At 38.0% G+C, this 13,991-nt stretch overlaps 1 protein-coding gene across 1 annotated transcript; it reads left to right on the forward strand.

The window, feature by feature from the left end:
• The first annotated feature begins 5,365 nt into the window (after positions 1 to 5,365).
• Positions 5,366 to 6,386, forward strand: LOC122811002 (beta-1,3-galactosyltransferase 2-like). The gene has a single exon (XM_044082513.1). The coding sequence runs from the start codon at positions 5,375 to 5,377 to the stop codon at positions 6,347 to 6,349; it is 975 nt and encodes a 324-aa protein (XP_043938448.1). The 5' UTR covers positions 5,366 to 5,374; the 3' UTR covers positions 6,350 to 6,386.
• Positions 6,387 to 13,991: the final 7,605 nt, after the last annotated feature.

Genomic DNA, 13,991 nt, shown 5'->3' on the forward strand with positions numbered 1-13,991 from the left:
GTGAATTTTCAAAACATTTTTTTTAATTTCTTCCTTTTTTATATACCATGGATGGAATATAGTCAAACTGGTGGTGAAGTGAAGGATCAGCGGTTAATAAATTCCAGTTTTTCATGAGGCTATCACGTATAGCATGACTGTCAGTATTGAATGTTGTAATAAAGCTTTTGCTAAAATTTTTAACAGCGGTATTCTGATTTTTAGTCTTATTATTATTTTCACTAGAACACACAAGATTTGTGTTTACTTCGCAGTCCCTTACATTATGTGACTCATCAAACCTAGTGTTTGTTAATGGTAAAACAATTTCTGCAATGGAAGTATAATTAATTAAAGGTTTAAAATAGCCACTGTCACATTTTATTACTACTTCGTTCATAATATTGTCTATCATCTGAACCAGATAACCTCTACATTTAAACATCTCACTTAGTGAATGGCATTCTGATATGAAGTCATCCCTGCTACTAACCATTCTTGCTGCTCTAACGAACTGCCCTTTTAGAACAGCTTTCTTTTCTGTGTAGGGAAGACAGCTATCAAAATGCAAAAAATTATTACTATATGTTTCCTTTCGGAAAATCTTCGATGTATAAATTTGATTGTTATAATCTTTTTTTCAAAAAAACATCTAAATAAGATATACTATTTGTATTCTATTCCGCTGTGAATTTTAAAAAAGAAGTATTATTTATATAAACTAAAAATTCATCTATCATTTCTTCTTCACCACTCCACAAAATAAATATGTAATCCAAAAAACGCAAATAAATTTTGCACAAACTAAAATAGGGGGATTCAAAAATATATCTTTCCTTCCACACACACATTACTTTGTTGATATAGAGGCCTCCGCAGGGAGACCCCATACCTACACCTTCTCTCTGTAGGTATAAATTATTATAGCAATAACCCACGCCTGGGTGTGGGTAATGCTGGATTTACCCACGGTTGGCGTGGTTTCGCCCTCGGGACCAAACAAAGCCAACCGTGGGTAAATACAGCATTACCCACACCCAGAAGTGGGTTATTGCTATTATACCATGACATTATTTAAGAAAAGAAACTATTACTTTTCTTAAATAATGGCATAGTATAATGCCTGTTTACTGCCCTTCCGCAGATGTCTGGCATCCGCAGCAGTTCTGATGTACTGCGCGCCTGCGCAGTACATCAGAGCTGTGGGCAAAAAGCAATGGAGAAAGCAAGATCTCCGTTGCTTTTTTTTACTGTTTCGCTATGTTAAATGGGTTTAACATAGCGAGACAGTTTTAAAATAAGCAACGGAGATGTCCGTTGCTTATTTTAAAACTGTCTCGCTATGTTAAACCCATTTAACATAGAGAAACAGTAAAAAGCAATGGAGATCTTGCGATCTCCATTGCTTTTTTTTAAAAAAACTGTCTTGCTATGTTAAATGGGTTTAGCATAGTGAGACAGCTTTAAAATAAGCAACGGAGATCTCCGTTGCTTATTTTAAAGCTGTCTCGCTATGTTAAACCCATTTAACATAGCGAGACAGTGTTTAAGTAGAGTTATACTAATGGAAAAAGTCCGGCGACGGACCTTTTCCATTAGTATAACTCGATTTACAATGTGCACGCTGGCCAATCAGCGTGCACGTTTTGGGGGGGTCATGGTATAATGTTAAATAATATAAAATTATTCTTAAGGACCATATCAAGAAGTTGATAATATAAATTAATACTATTCTGTGCTAATCCTTTTTTCGATAAATATGAATTTACCCAGTCAATACCTAACTCATGCGGTATAACGGAATACAAGTCTTTAACATCAATAGTTATAAAAATGTAATCGTCGCAATAATTAGTCATTCCTATCATAGTTAAAAAATTCCAGGAATCTTTGCATAAATGCTCTTCCCTCTGTATAAGTGTTTTCAATTTGTTGTCTAAAAAATTTGCAATAGGATTAGTAATAGAACCCTGTGCATCTACGATAGGTCTAAATGGTGGTCTGATTAAATCTTTATGTATTTTTGGGACTCCAAACATAGCTGGAGTCCTAGGATAAACAACATTCATAAAATTAAATTCATCAATATTTATGTCTCCATCAATGAATAAATCATGCAGAATACCCCTAATACGTCTGTAAGCTCCATTTAATTCATTAATGGAGCTCTTAGTATAAGTGTTACTATTTAATATAATCTCCATTTTTTTATTATAGTCATATACATTAAATATAGTCATACCCCCACCCTGGCTTAATGAGTCTGACTTCCTTTATTTCCATTAACATGTTTAAATTATTACTCTCGGTCTTGGTTAGATTATATTTTTTTATTTTTTGTGTAAGAAGTGTCAAGTGCACGAAGATCTAATGCACATATTCTTTCGAATATCTCCAATGTTGGATGTAATGGGGGATTATATGAATTAGAAATGTAAAAAGGATTAATAATGTGTTCTGTATTCTGAAATAATAGACTTAGATTTGATTTCCGTACAAACATTTTCAAATCAATAATAGAATCAACAACATTCATCTTACGATTAGGTATAAAAGTAAGTCCCCTTGATAGCAAATCACATATACAGTCATCGAACTCAAATTCTGAAGAGTTATAAACTTTAAAGTCGTTCATTTTGTTAGTGTAAATTTTGGAACATGGTAGTACTTCAAACACAGTCATTTGTGCCCTCTCCACGGACCCCTGTTGTAATTGTTCCTCACCCTGAAAAAAGTTCCTCATGTATATGTTTGGTTCGACTGCTCCCAACCTCTCGATTGATTGGGATACTGAGCCGTCTGTTGACGTTGTTGTAGTCGTTCTGTCCTTTTGAGGGGTGGAAACTCGCTTGCTTCTAAAAAATCATTGTATGTTTCTGTTTCGATGTCTTCCATGCTATTGTTCAAATTGACATGGGTATCATTCCTATTATTTACATTAGTTATTTTTAAATCCCATTGTTGCGAAATTGGGGGTGGGGGGGTAGGCCAAACCCTTAGCATAAGCATTAACATCTCTTGTAAGCTTTTTCAGTTTCCTATTTGTATTATTTAAACGGCAGGAAATGACGATACTCCTGTCTGAAAAAGTTTGGCACAGCCAAACGAAAGCGCTTACAAAATTGTTCGTTTGTATTACCATCAGTTCTATACCAACAATTACTGGTTTTACACTTTGTTACAACTCGATTTGGAATTTAATAAATAATTTCTTCAGCCTGTTCGGATCGTGTTTTTGGTATTTGGTTTTATCAGTGCTCTCATTGTCTTAATATGTAAGATGCATTATTGGAACAAAATAATGCCACTCCTAGAGGTACGTACTCTTGACAGCATGCAGACATAACTGGCAGTTATATTAATGAATGCTACAAAATGTCACTAAACCAAACAAACACTTTTGTCTGGACAGCTATGCTTTGTTTTTCATGACCTATTAAATATTACATCAAAACCAGTTATATCTATACAGCCTTATATATGTTCTTACCAGAACTTGTCAGAGCCTTGAAAAGCCAGGCTAGGCTTAAAAAACCCTGGGATCTTTAACCTAGTACATACCTATGATCCTAATATGTCACCTGTCAGTCTTAACTTGACTAAATAATTACAAACAGTGCACAACTTGACATAACAAGTAGAATTACTTGACTGATAATATGTAAGATGCATTACTGGAACAATATAACACCACTCCTAGTGGTATATACAGGATGCAGACATAACTGGCAGTTATGTTAATGAATGCTACAAAATGTCACTAAACCAAACAAACACTTTTGACTGGACAGCTATGCAGTTCTCCTCTGGAAAAGGAAGGTGTTCTCTGTGATTTCTGCTTGAGCTGCAAAAGAAATAAAATTATAGAAAGCCTTAGTTAGGTGTCAAATACCAGTCATAATGGATCACAAGAGAATTGACTGGACAATGAAGATAATAAAAGTGTTTGCAAGCCATCTCAGGGGGGTTTTGCTGTGACCTCTTCTTCACATCAGTTAAGAAGGTCATGATGTCAGCTCTACATGTTAAATGTAGTGGTCCTGCACTGCTCACCAGAGTGGGGTATGCCAGTGGTATCAAACACCACTGTGACAAGACTGTCCAGGCATCCACTTTATACTGGGGACACTCATAGGAGTCCATTGTCAGGTGTTCCTGGTATACCCTATGCAACAGGTATAGGAAGATCTTAATTTATTTCTCTATCTATTTGACATTTATTTACTGAGAAGGTCCAGCTGGGCCAGAAAGAACCCATTTTCAGGGGAGGTCCAGGGAGAAAAGCTCCAAATTAATTTTCTTGCTGCACGACCCAGGGTCCCTACCAAGATCAGTGCCCTAGGAAGCCATGGCCTTTCACAAGGTCACATTCAAAAGAATTATGCCAGCCTGCCTAACCATTTTCATGGCCAATACCAAATTAATTTATAACTGACCATTATCATTTCTATAAGTGTATTCATTTGTTTAACTATTAATGTATTTATATATGTAGGTACTCATTGTTGGATGTTTCCTACCCAAGTCTCCACTGAAAAGGGGATTTAGATTAAACCCAGTCAGGCAAACCTGGTAAACAATAGTAAAGTAAATAAATTAAATTGTTGACAAGGTTAATCACATTTGGTCAATGTGTCCTCTTTTCAGGGTAGATCAGCGATGGAATTCATATTGACTAGGGAAAGTTTGGACAGAGCTCCAGGTAATTTCCCCTACTCTTTTTTCCATGCCACGGGATCTTTTACATTCACCTGAGCTAGACCAGCTTATTCAGATGGGACCTCAGTTTAATGCCCCATATGGAGGATGGCACACTCACGAGTGCAGCACCCTGCTTATGTTGTACTACAGTATCAGTATTATAAAATTAATCCAAGCACTATGGGGGGGGGGGGTAAATACTTAAAAATAATTATATAAAATATACAATATAATGCCAGATAAAATAGTCACTGCTACTATGACGTACAACTGTACTCTTGCAGTCTGCTAAATTTGTATTTTTTCTCTCCTAGAATGATTGCCGTCTTCCATGTCCATCATACACTATTAGAATATAATTGGTCTAGAAATTTCTTCCTAGGACTCCACTGAAAGTGGTACTTCCCAGCAGGCCATTCCCAATTAACAGATGTAAATAAAGAAATACATTCTAAAAATGTTTCATGATTCGTGTAGCATTTTACTGTATTTTTATGGGCATTATTTGCAAACTGACATCTTGTAAATAAGTCTTCTGAATATTATCTTGTAACATGCAAGCTAAAACTTTTTCTCCAGTGTCACCTATGAACATAAAATTGCTGTTGTTTGTTTTCTCTTTCAGGGACACAAGACAACTGACAATATAATGAATTTAATAAAGTGTTGCAAATTTTAGCAGGTTTCATGTTTTATGCTGATATCCATGGTGTTACTGTTCATCTACATCTCATTAAAAACACAAAGCAATCATGTGTACACATTCAGCAAAGTTAATATTGTTAAGGAATCCATTCCACCATCTCCAGGTATTAAACACCCAAGTGACTTTGTTTCTCCTTACAACTATACATTTACTCTTAATGAACCAGACAAATGCCAGCACAAGGATGTATTTCTTGTTCTCCTAATCACAACAAGGGTAAATGTATTTGCTGCTAGGTTTGCAATCCAAAAGACTTGGGGTAATGAAAGCTTGCTACCTGGAGTTTCCATTGTAAGGTTGTTCTTAGTTGGGATTGATAAACATTTTCCAGACCTTCTTCAGGAGTTGTTGAAAGAGGAAAGCATGTTGTTTCATGATATTATTCAGCAGAACTTTATGGACTCTTACTTCAACCTGACTATCAAAACTCTGATGGGGCTACAGTGGGTCAACACCTTTTGTCCAAAAGCATCTTACATTATAAAACTCGATGGGGACATTTTCTTAAATACAGAACACTTAGTGAGGCTTTTGAATCTTAACATGCCAACAAAGGTAAACTATTTCACGGGTTATGTAATAAGAGGAACTGCCCCATTTCGAGATAGTGCAAGTAAGTATTATGCCCCTTATGAACTCTATGAACCTGATTATTACCCTCCGTACTGTGGTGGAAGTGCATATGTGTTTTCTGGAGACGTGGCAAAGAAGATATATGATATCGCTCATGTTATTAAACCATTTAATATAGAGGATGCTTTTATAGGTGTGTGTCTGAAGAAACAAGGCATAAAAATCACAGAACGTGAAAAAACCCTCTTCTATGGACACAACATAGAGTATGAGACATGTCGCTTCTCAGAGTTAATTAGCGTTCACTACTTCTATCCAGAAGAACTTCTTAAAATCTGGCCAGTCTTTTTGAAATCAAAAGATGCATGCCAATCTGCAAAGGGCAATTAGATGGCATATTTGAACCTGTGATCTGATAAAGTCCAAAAACTGGATTACCTCAAATGATCTGCAGCTGGAACTGAGTCTGACCTGGAAGGCCTGATAATAATATTAAGAATGTAATATCTTAGACAGCTTTGACAAAGTAGACCTGTTACTGATTTACTGTTAATATTTACATTTTTTTCATAATAGCATAATATAGTGAGATGTAACTACATAATTTATAACTGTCAGACAGGGCAGAATTAAAGTATACTGATGATTGGTTTGAAATGTAATTGGTTTGTAGAACCTAAAAGTTGGGGCAAATAAATTGGGGACACCCAGCAACCTACATACAGAACAACAAATAATTCTAGTATGTTATTATTCGGGGATTATACATGTGTAAGTGATTTCATGAACAGATTATTATTGTTTCGATTTTATGAAACGTTTACATTGATGAATTATACTTTGCTGTTTGTTAATTATGATTTCCTGGTGGTAGATTAGCTTAAAAGTGTTTAATTTTGCCTATATTTAAGCCTCACATTTGCACAGGTTTGTGCTCAATTAACCAGAGCTGCCCTACATCTCACATCCTTTTTCAGAGGGCTAGAGTGTTTTTGCTTGAATCCAAGACATCCAAAGCAAAAAGCAGGAAAATAAGTATATTTTGAGTTTTATCTGCCCTTTTTAAATTGTAGTTAACCAAACTTTTGCATTATTTTCTGTATTTTTCCTGTTTTACTGTTTGTGGCTGCTTCTTTTTTGCACTTTTTTGCACTGTACTGTTACCTAGATAGCATAGACTAGATTCAGACCTGCTGAATCTAGCCTGTATTAATACACTTGAGTACTAATCCAGCCATCTTATATAAGTGGGGCTTCCCTGCATCCTTGTGGTAGAAGACTGTGGATACAGCCTTGTCTGAGCTGAAGATTCCTCCAGGAAGGGTCATTGTGTGATTTCCTAGTAGTAGATTATCTTAATAAAAGTGTTTCATTTTACCTATATTTAAGATTCATGTTTGCGTGTAGCCGCGTACCATACAAGTGGGGTTAGCCGTGCCCTATATTGACGCAAATACCTGGAAAAACAATTTCCCTAGATGTCTGTCATTATAACGTTCCCAGGCTTTCCTACTGCACTGTGGGTAATGCAGCTCCACATTGAGCAGTGTTGCCACACTGTTTCATCCCTAGCTTTCAATAGAATAGGCTCCCCTTGTTAATCCTAGACCAAAAACTGATGCAACTTCCGACTCCCTAATAGTGATCATGGTATTAACCTGCTATAATGGATGGTCCGTTTCTCACCCTTTCTCTGGCCATCCTGATAGACAGGGGCATCCTGAGGCAATGTATTAACAGGGTCATGTATACTGACTGTGATGCCCGTGCACTGGCTCAGTAATGAAGGAGCCTCAATCCTCACCATTAGCACCAGTGAGGGGCATGCACATTGGGAGGATAACAAGTACACACACAGTAAAGTACAATTTCCCGAGCACACAGAGATCACAGTCAGTCTGGGGCTGGTTTCTCTCTTTCTTTCCAGATCCCCAGTAAGACTCCCCACTGGCACAGCTGTAGGCTACTGGTCTCAGCCTAGTGGTCAAGCTAAAACCTCCAGCACCCTCTTCTCCAACTAGTGCTTTGTGACCCTGCTCAAGTAGCTGACACATGCGCACACACACACACACACACACACACACACACACACACACACACACACACACACACACACACACACACACACACACACACACACACACACACACACACACACACACACACACACACACACACACACACTTTAAGATATGAGTTATATACAAACACGCAGACACTCCTGGGTAAGGCTGGCACAGTCTATAAAGTAGTACCAGCTGCCACCAACCACTAATATCCACTACTAATAAGGCCCTTACTAAAGGGTGCCCAATTTTACTGTGCAATATTACTATCCAGTTAGAAAGTGTGACCAGAACTTTTAAGGCTTATTGGAGTGCCTTTGTACAGTATCACTATATACATGCAATGTATTCTAGAGCTTAAATTATCTCTACACAAAACAGCCACCATTGAAAGGTTTAAAATATTTAATAATAAATAATAAAAACACAAGACAAATCTCCTCAAGTCAGTACAGTGCTAGTCAAGAGTTCAGACACAGAAAAATGATTAAAATAATACTGCAGAATAGTCTGCATAAATATAGAAAACAGTTAGTCTAATTTTACTATTTTCTATTTATTTCTAAGAAAAACTAAAGTCTAAGATCCTACTTACATACAGAGCAAGCAAGTGCCGGTGAGTGGATGTTCTTCAGACAAAATCCAAAATGCTCTGATTCTCTCTTTCTCTGAGAAAGACTTAAATTGATAATACATCACTCCTGACTCATTTTAGATTACATAATTTTTAACAGTTCTGATTTAACTTCCCAGGCTAACAGAAACTCAGTTTTAACAGTTCTTTGATCTTGCATCTGGCCAGGAAACCACAGTAATAAAATACATTATACGTGTAAAATCTAGCAATTAACTCTGGTGTCAAAACAATAGAAGGGATTCCTTAGTACTGACATTCTGTCTCCGAGCTCTGAGATCAAACAGTCATAAAATGCTTCACTTTATCAGCTTTCTTCCAGCAGAGTGCACTGTGGTTACATTCTTGAAGTTCAACATTTAACAGTTTTCTTTTCATTTGTGAAACAGCCTGTGGATTTTATTAATATTTACAATGACTTAGAATTATCTACAAAATTCTATCTAGCTGGGCTGGCAGCCTTTCGTTTTTTCTCACTGACATCCACTTACTTCTAAAGCAGACACATACAGTATGTGAGAGATGTAATCATACCATGAAATTGAAATAATTCCTCTCACATAACAGACAGGACATCAAACAGGTTATCAGCACACACACTTCTCCTCTCACACAAGATAAGGTCACAACACATAGACCCACAAATGCAAAGGTACTCACTAGAAGCCTAACAAAAGATCTGAGACCTCCCAAGTGCAAACCACTTGCACACACACAACAGAAATAGACACCACTACACATAACAACACACATAAGTGTCTCAGCAAATAAGCCCCTAAGACAAAACACCTCAAATCCAAAAGTCTTGGTCATAGGTGACGCAATAGGGAAACACACAGATGTCTCCCTCAGCAGATTGGACAAGGAGAGGGTCATGGTCAGCTGCCTGTCAGGTGCCAACATCCATCAAATCATGCACGCACTCAAGTCACTCAGAAACAAGTACCGTTATATTATGTCATAGTCCATGTTCTGGTGAATGACTTCAGATGTATCTCTCTGGACTATATGAAAAGAGACATGACTGTACTCTCAGATTACGTGTCCCAGGCAGGTATGCCCCTAGCACTAAGCATCATTCTACCTTCACCCAGGATCATGCCAGACTATAGACAAAAATGATAGACTTCAATAATTAGCTTAGCTTTGGAGTCAATCCAGGGGGATCCAGTATCTGTTAGCCTGGGAGGATGTGGTCGACAGACCATACTACTTTGCCAGAGATGGTCTGCATCAGTCTCTTCTAGGCTTTCAGATACTGGCAAAACCTCTTGCCTCCCCATAGTCCTTTATTTAGGCAATGTCAAAAAAATAAAATTTCTGAAGTAACAAAATCCATTCGAGACACATTCAAGGTTATGCTGCTAAATGCTAGGAGCCTAAACAGGAAACAGCACTCACTGGAAGTAGTTCTCTACCTGGGAGATGCTGACATCTTTGCAGTCACTGAGACATGGTTCAGAGGTGTGGAGAACACCCTGGCCATGCAAGGCTACAATGGGTTCTACACAATCAGACCTCAAAACAAGAATGAGCATGAAAGAACCAAATGCAGAGATGTATCCATCTTCATTAAAGCTAAGTACACCTCAAGACTAGAACAATATGAATCTCTTGAGCTACTCCAGGTCCAACTAACTATAGGCAAAATACCCTACCATGTCATTGTTAGCTATGAGTCCCCCATCATGACCCAAGAAAAACATACTGCCTACCTGAATCTGCTGGAGTCAGTGACCATAAAGCCAAACATCTTGGTCATGGGAGATTTCAACTATCCTTCCATTGATTAGGTGACACACATGAGCACAAACATGATCACACAGAGGTTCCTGGACTTTGTCAGTACAAATGCCCTGTAACAGATAGTCTGCACTCCCCATAAGGTGTTCAAATATCCTGGACTTCGTACCCATCAACATGGGGAGGGTCACTGCACACCCCCTATGTGGTGCACTCCCTGGTAAGGTCAGACTGTAAATCAGTCTCATCTGAAGTAACTATCAGACCTGTTATCCCCACAGGAGCAATAAAACTAAAAAAATTGCCCAAAGCTAACTATGGCCTGCTAAGTGATAGTATAAAAAGTTTCAACCCCCCCCCCCCCTGCATACACTGTCAGGAATGACTGCTATGCAGAGGTGTACAAAAATGCCTTGTATAAACAGTTAAACAACTGTATAGAATCAAATGCACCTGACTGGATCAAAAACAGGTGTAAGAGCAAGAGGGAGCAGACTCAGCAAAGAAAAAAAATTCCCTCCATAGCTTGAGGAGGCAAATCAGATATCTTGTAAAGTTGTCTAAAGCTAATTATGAAGCTAAAATAGCATCCCTAGCTAAGGATAACCATAAGTCATCTTTAACTACATTAGAAATTTAAAAGGGAATGCCAGCCTATGTGCCGATCTAGTAAAAGGTGGTACCATTCATACTGTGCCTGAAGAAATTGCCAGCCTGCTCACCAGCCATACTCCAAAGCATTCCGGACACTTGTCCCTTCCTTGGTATCTCTAGAGAGCAGGTCATATCTGCGCTCTTCAAGGCCAAAAATATGGCTTCACTGGAACCAGACAACATCCCAGGCTACTTACTCATCAATCCAAAACAAGACCTAGCAGAACTACTTGGTGTTCTCTTTAACTTTAGCCTGAGAACTGGATATGTTCCAGTAGAGTGGAGAACATCAACAATAATTCCCATGCACAAAAGGGACCCATCAACTTACCTTAGGAACTATAGACCCATATCCAGCCTCATTTGCAAGCCCATGGAATGAATCTTCATGGATCTTATCAACAAGGACATGGGCAACCTTCAGACTCTTGACCCAACCCAGTTTGGATTCGTTAAGATAGATCATGCTTGTTAAACCTGGTAGAGTTCTTTGAGAATGTCACCAAAGCCCTGGATGAAGGTAAGATTGAGCATACAAGATTTCTTGACCTAGCCAAGGCTTTTGACACAATTCCCCACTTAGGTATCATTGAGAAACTCTCCCAGCTATGGATTAACCCTTACATCCCTAGATGGGTAGTCAAGTGGCTCACAGACAGAACGCACACTGTTAAAATCAAGGACTCCACCTCTTCCAGTAGACCCATCACCAGTGGCATACCACAAGGATCTGTACTGGGCCCGTTATTGTTTGGAATCTACTTTTAGGAAGTCCAGGCAAATGCAGACAACCTGGGGCTTACCAGGTTTACTAATGATTGCAAATTGGGCATGACCATTGAGTCCCCCAACAATATTACACATTACAGAAGGGGCTAATATAGACAATCAATTGTTGCCAAAGCCACACACTAAACTAAATGCAAAAAAGTCCATTCCTTTGACAAAGAGGAATACCCTGCTAATTATAGTATTGACAGTAACTTCCAAGCTCAAACCCAGTGGTGCAAAACTTGCAAACTCAGATTGATCGCAATCTAAACTTTTGATCACCATGTTTCCACAGTGGAAAGGAAAACCTTCTACATTGCACAGCTCATAAATAAGGGCATCACATATATGTCTAAGGATGTTATAACTCTACTGTACTTGACCCTTATTAGACCACTAATAGAGTACAATGCCCCATTTGCATGTACCGCACCAGACACCTGCAGCAGCTGGAGAGACTACAGAGGTTTCTCACAAGGAAAATTCAGGGCCTCCAAACCATGTCTTCCATGGATAGACTGAAAACTCTTTCAATGTACTCTGTATCTTATAGGCTACTGAGAGGTGACGTGCCTAGCCTACAGGCCAGTTTCCGACACTGCCCTAATGGAAATTCTGCACATCCCCACATCAAGTGGGACAAGAGTCACTCACTCCAGGGATCATAACCTAGCCTATGACATCAACAGAACGTGCAACAGATTGCCACTCCTTTAGAATAGATTCCCAGTTTACATAAAGCAGACTTCCTCACTGACAATATTTAAGTATAACCTGAACAATTGGATGGGAAACCACAAATTCATTCCAGAGTGTGAAGCCCATGTCCCTCATGGACAGAAGTAGTCGGTGCTGACCTTAGACTCGCTCTGTTAATAATACCCATCTAACCAAGGTCATTTAGGCTAACTCAGGAATAACATGGCTAAGACTGTAAGGGTAATTCGGGTATAACATGGCTAGGCTTGTAAGGGCTGTAGGGCCATTAGTCTAGTAACCTCCTGTGAACCAGAAGTCAATAATACAGATTTTATCAGCAGCATCATAAATGGAATTATTTGTGCAATTCTGGCTAGAATATCACTTTATTCCCCTACCCCGTGTAGGTCATTTACTGCAGCTTAGCTTTCCATTGTTAAAGTCTAGTAATGATGATTTATTAATGGATGAGTTTGATTTTATTGGTGGGGTTCAGGAACATTGTAGGTTTCTTAAGATATCTAAGACATTAATAAATGGATCTCATACTATTTGCTCCAAGCTGTTTTGATTGACATAGTCAGTTTATATTTAGGCATACTTATTTGTTGTTGAGTAGTTTGCCCATCCAAATCTTTGTGCATTGAAAATCCCCTTAGCAATTGTATTTTCATCAGTATTTTACTTCCTGGTGTTGAATATAAAATGCCCTTATTAAAGTGCCCACAGTGTAAGTTCACTTTTGCTTCTACACTCCTGCCATGTCCTTCTATGTAGTTGTAAAGTTGCTGCCAATGAAAGTCTTAAAAGAACTGACTTTTGAAAACATAGAAGAAAACCAATTCCATGTGTTGGTATCAGGTTGAGTTTCAATGAAGTTGTTGGTCGTGTTTACTTCCATTAAAATCAAGTTTCTGTTTACAACATGAAACATCAAGGATATTGCCCTCAGTAAATTACCCAAGATTTATTAATTTAGCTAAGAGAAATGTTTTTTTTCTGCAAATAGTATTTTAAGCTAAATTAGATCTTCCTTCACCTTATTCTCAACAATAATTTGTATTTCTGGAGGGCACAGAGAAATAGAAATTTGTTTTAAAAATCAACTACTAACATCAAAACTGTGCCTTCCTGTGCAGATAAATAGGGCCAGCTTTCATCCTGTGACATCTAGATTAATTAACAGGATTATAGCTGCCAACACTCGTGTCTAAGTGATTAACCAATGTTTATCAAAGTCTTAGGTTTAATATATTTGTAATATTAGATTTCAACTCTCTGTTGAGTAGGTTGAACTTCTCAGATGGACATGATTTTGTAGTGCACCATGGGTTAAATGCTGGGTGGAATTTATAGGACATCTCTAAATGCATAAACTTATCAGCTAGGATGCATCATAGCATTTAAATAGCAATTAATTGTAATTGTTACATTCTATGTCTTGCAATATACAGTACAGAAATGC

This window comes from Protopterus annectens, chromosome 9.part0 (assembly GCF_019279795.1).
Source record: "Protopterus annectens isolate FY-2018-M chromosome 9.part0, PAN1.0, whole genome shotgun sequence".
Classification (NCBI taxonomy): Eukaryota; Metazoa; Chordata; order Ceratodontiformes; family Protopteridae; genus Protopterus; species Protopterus annectens.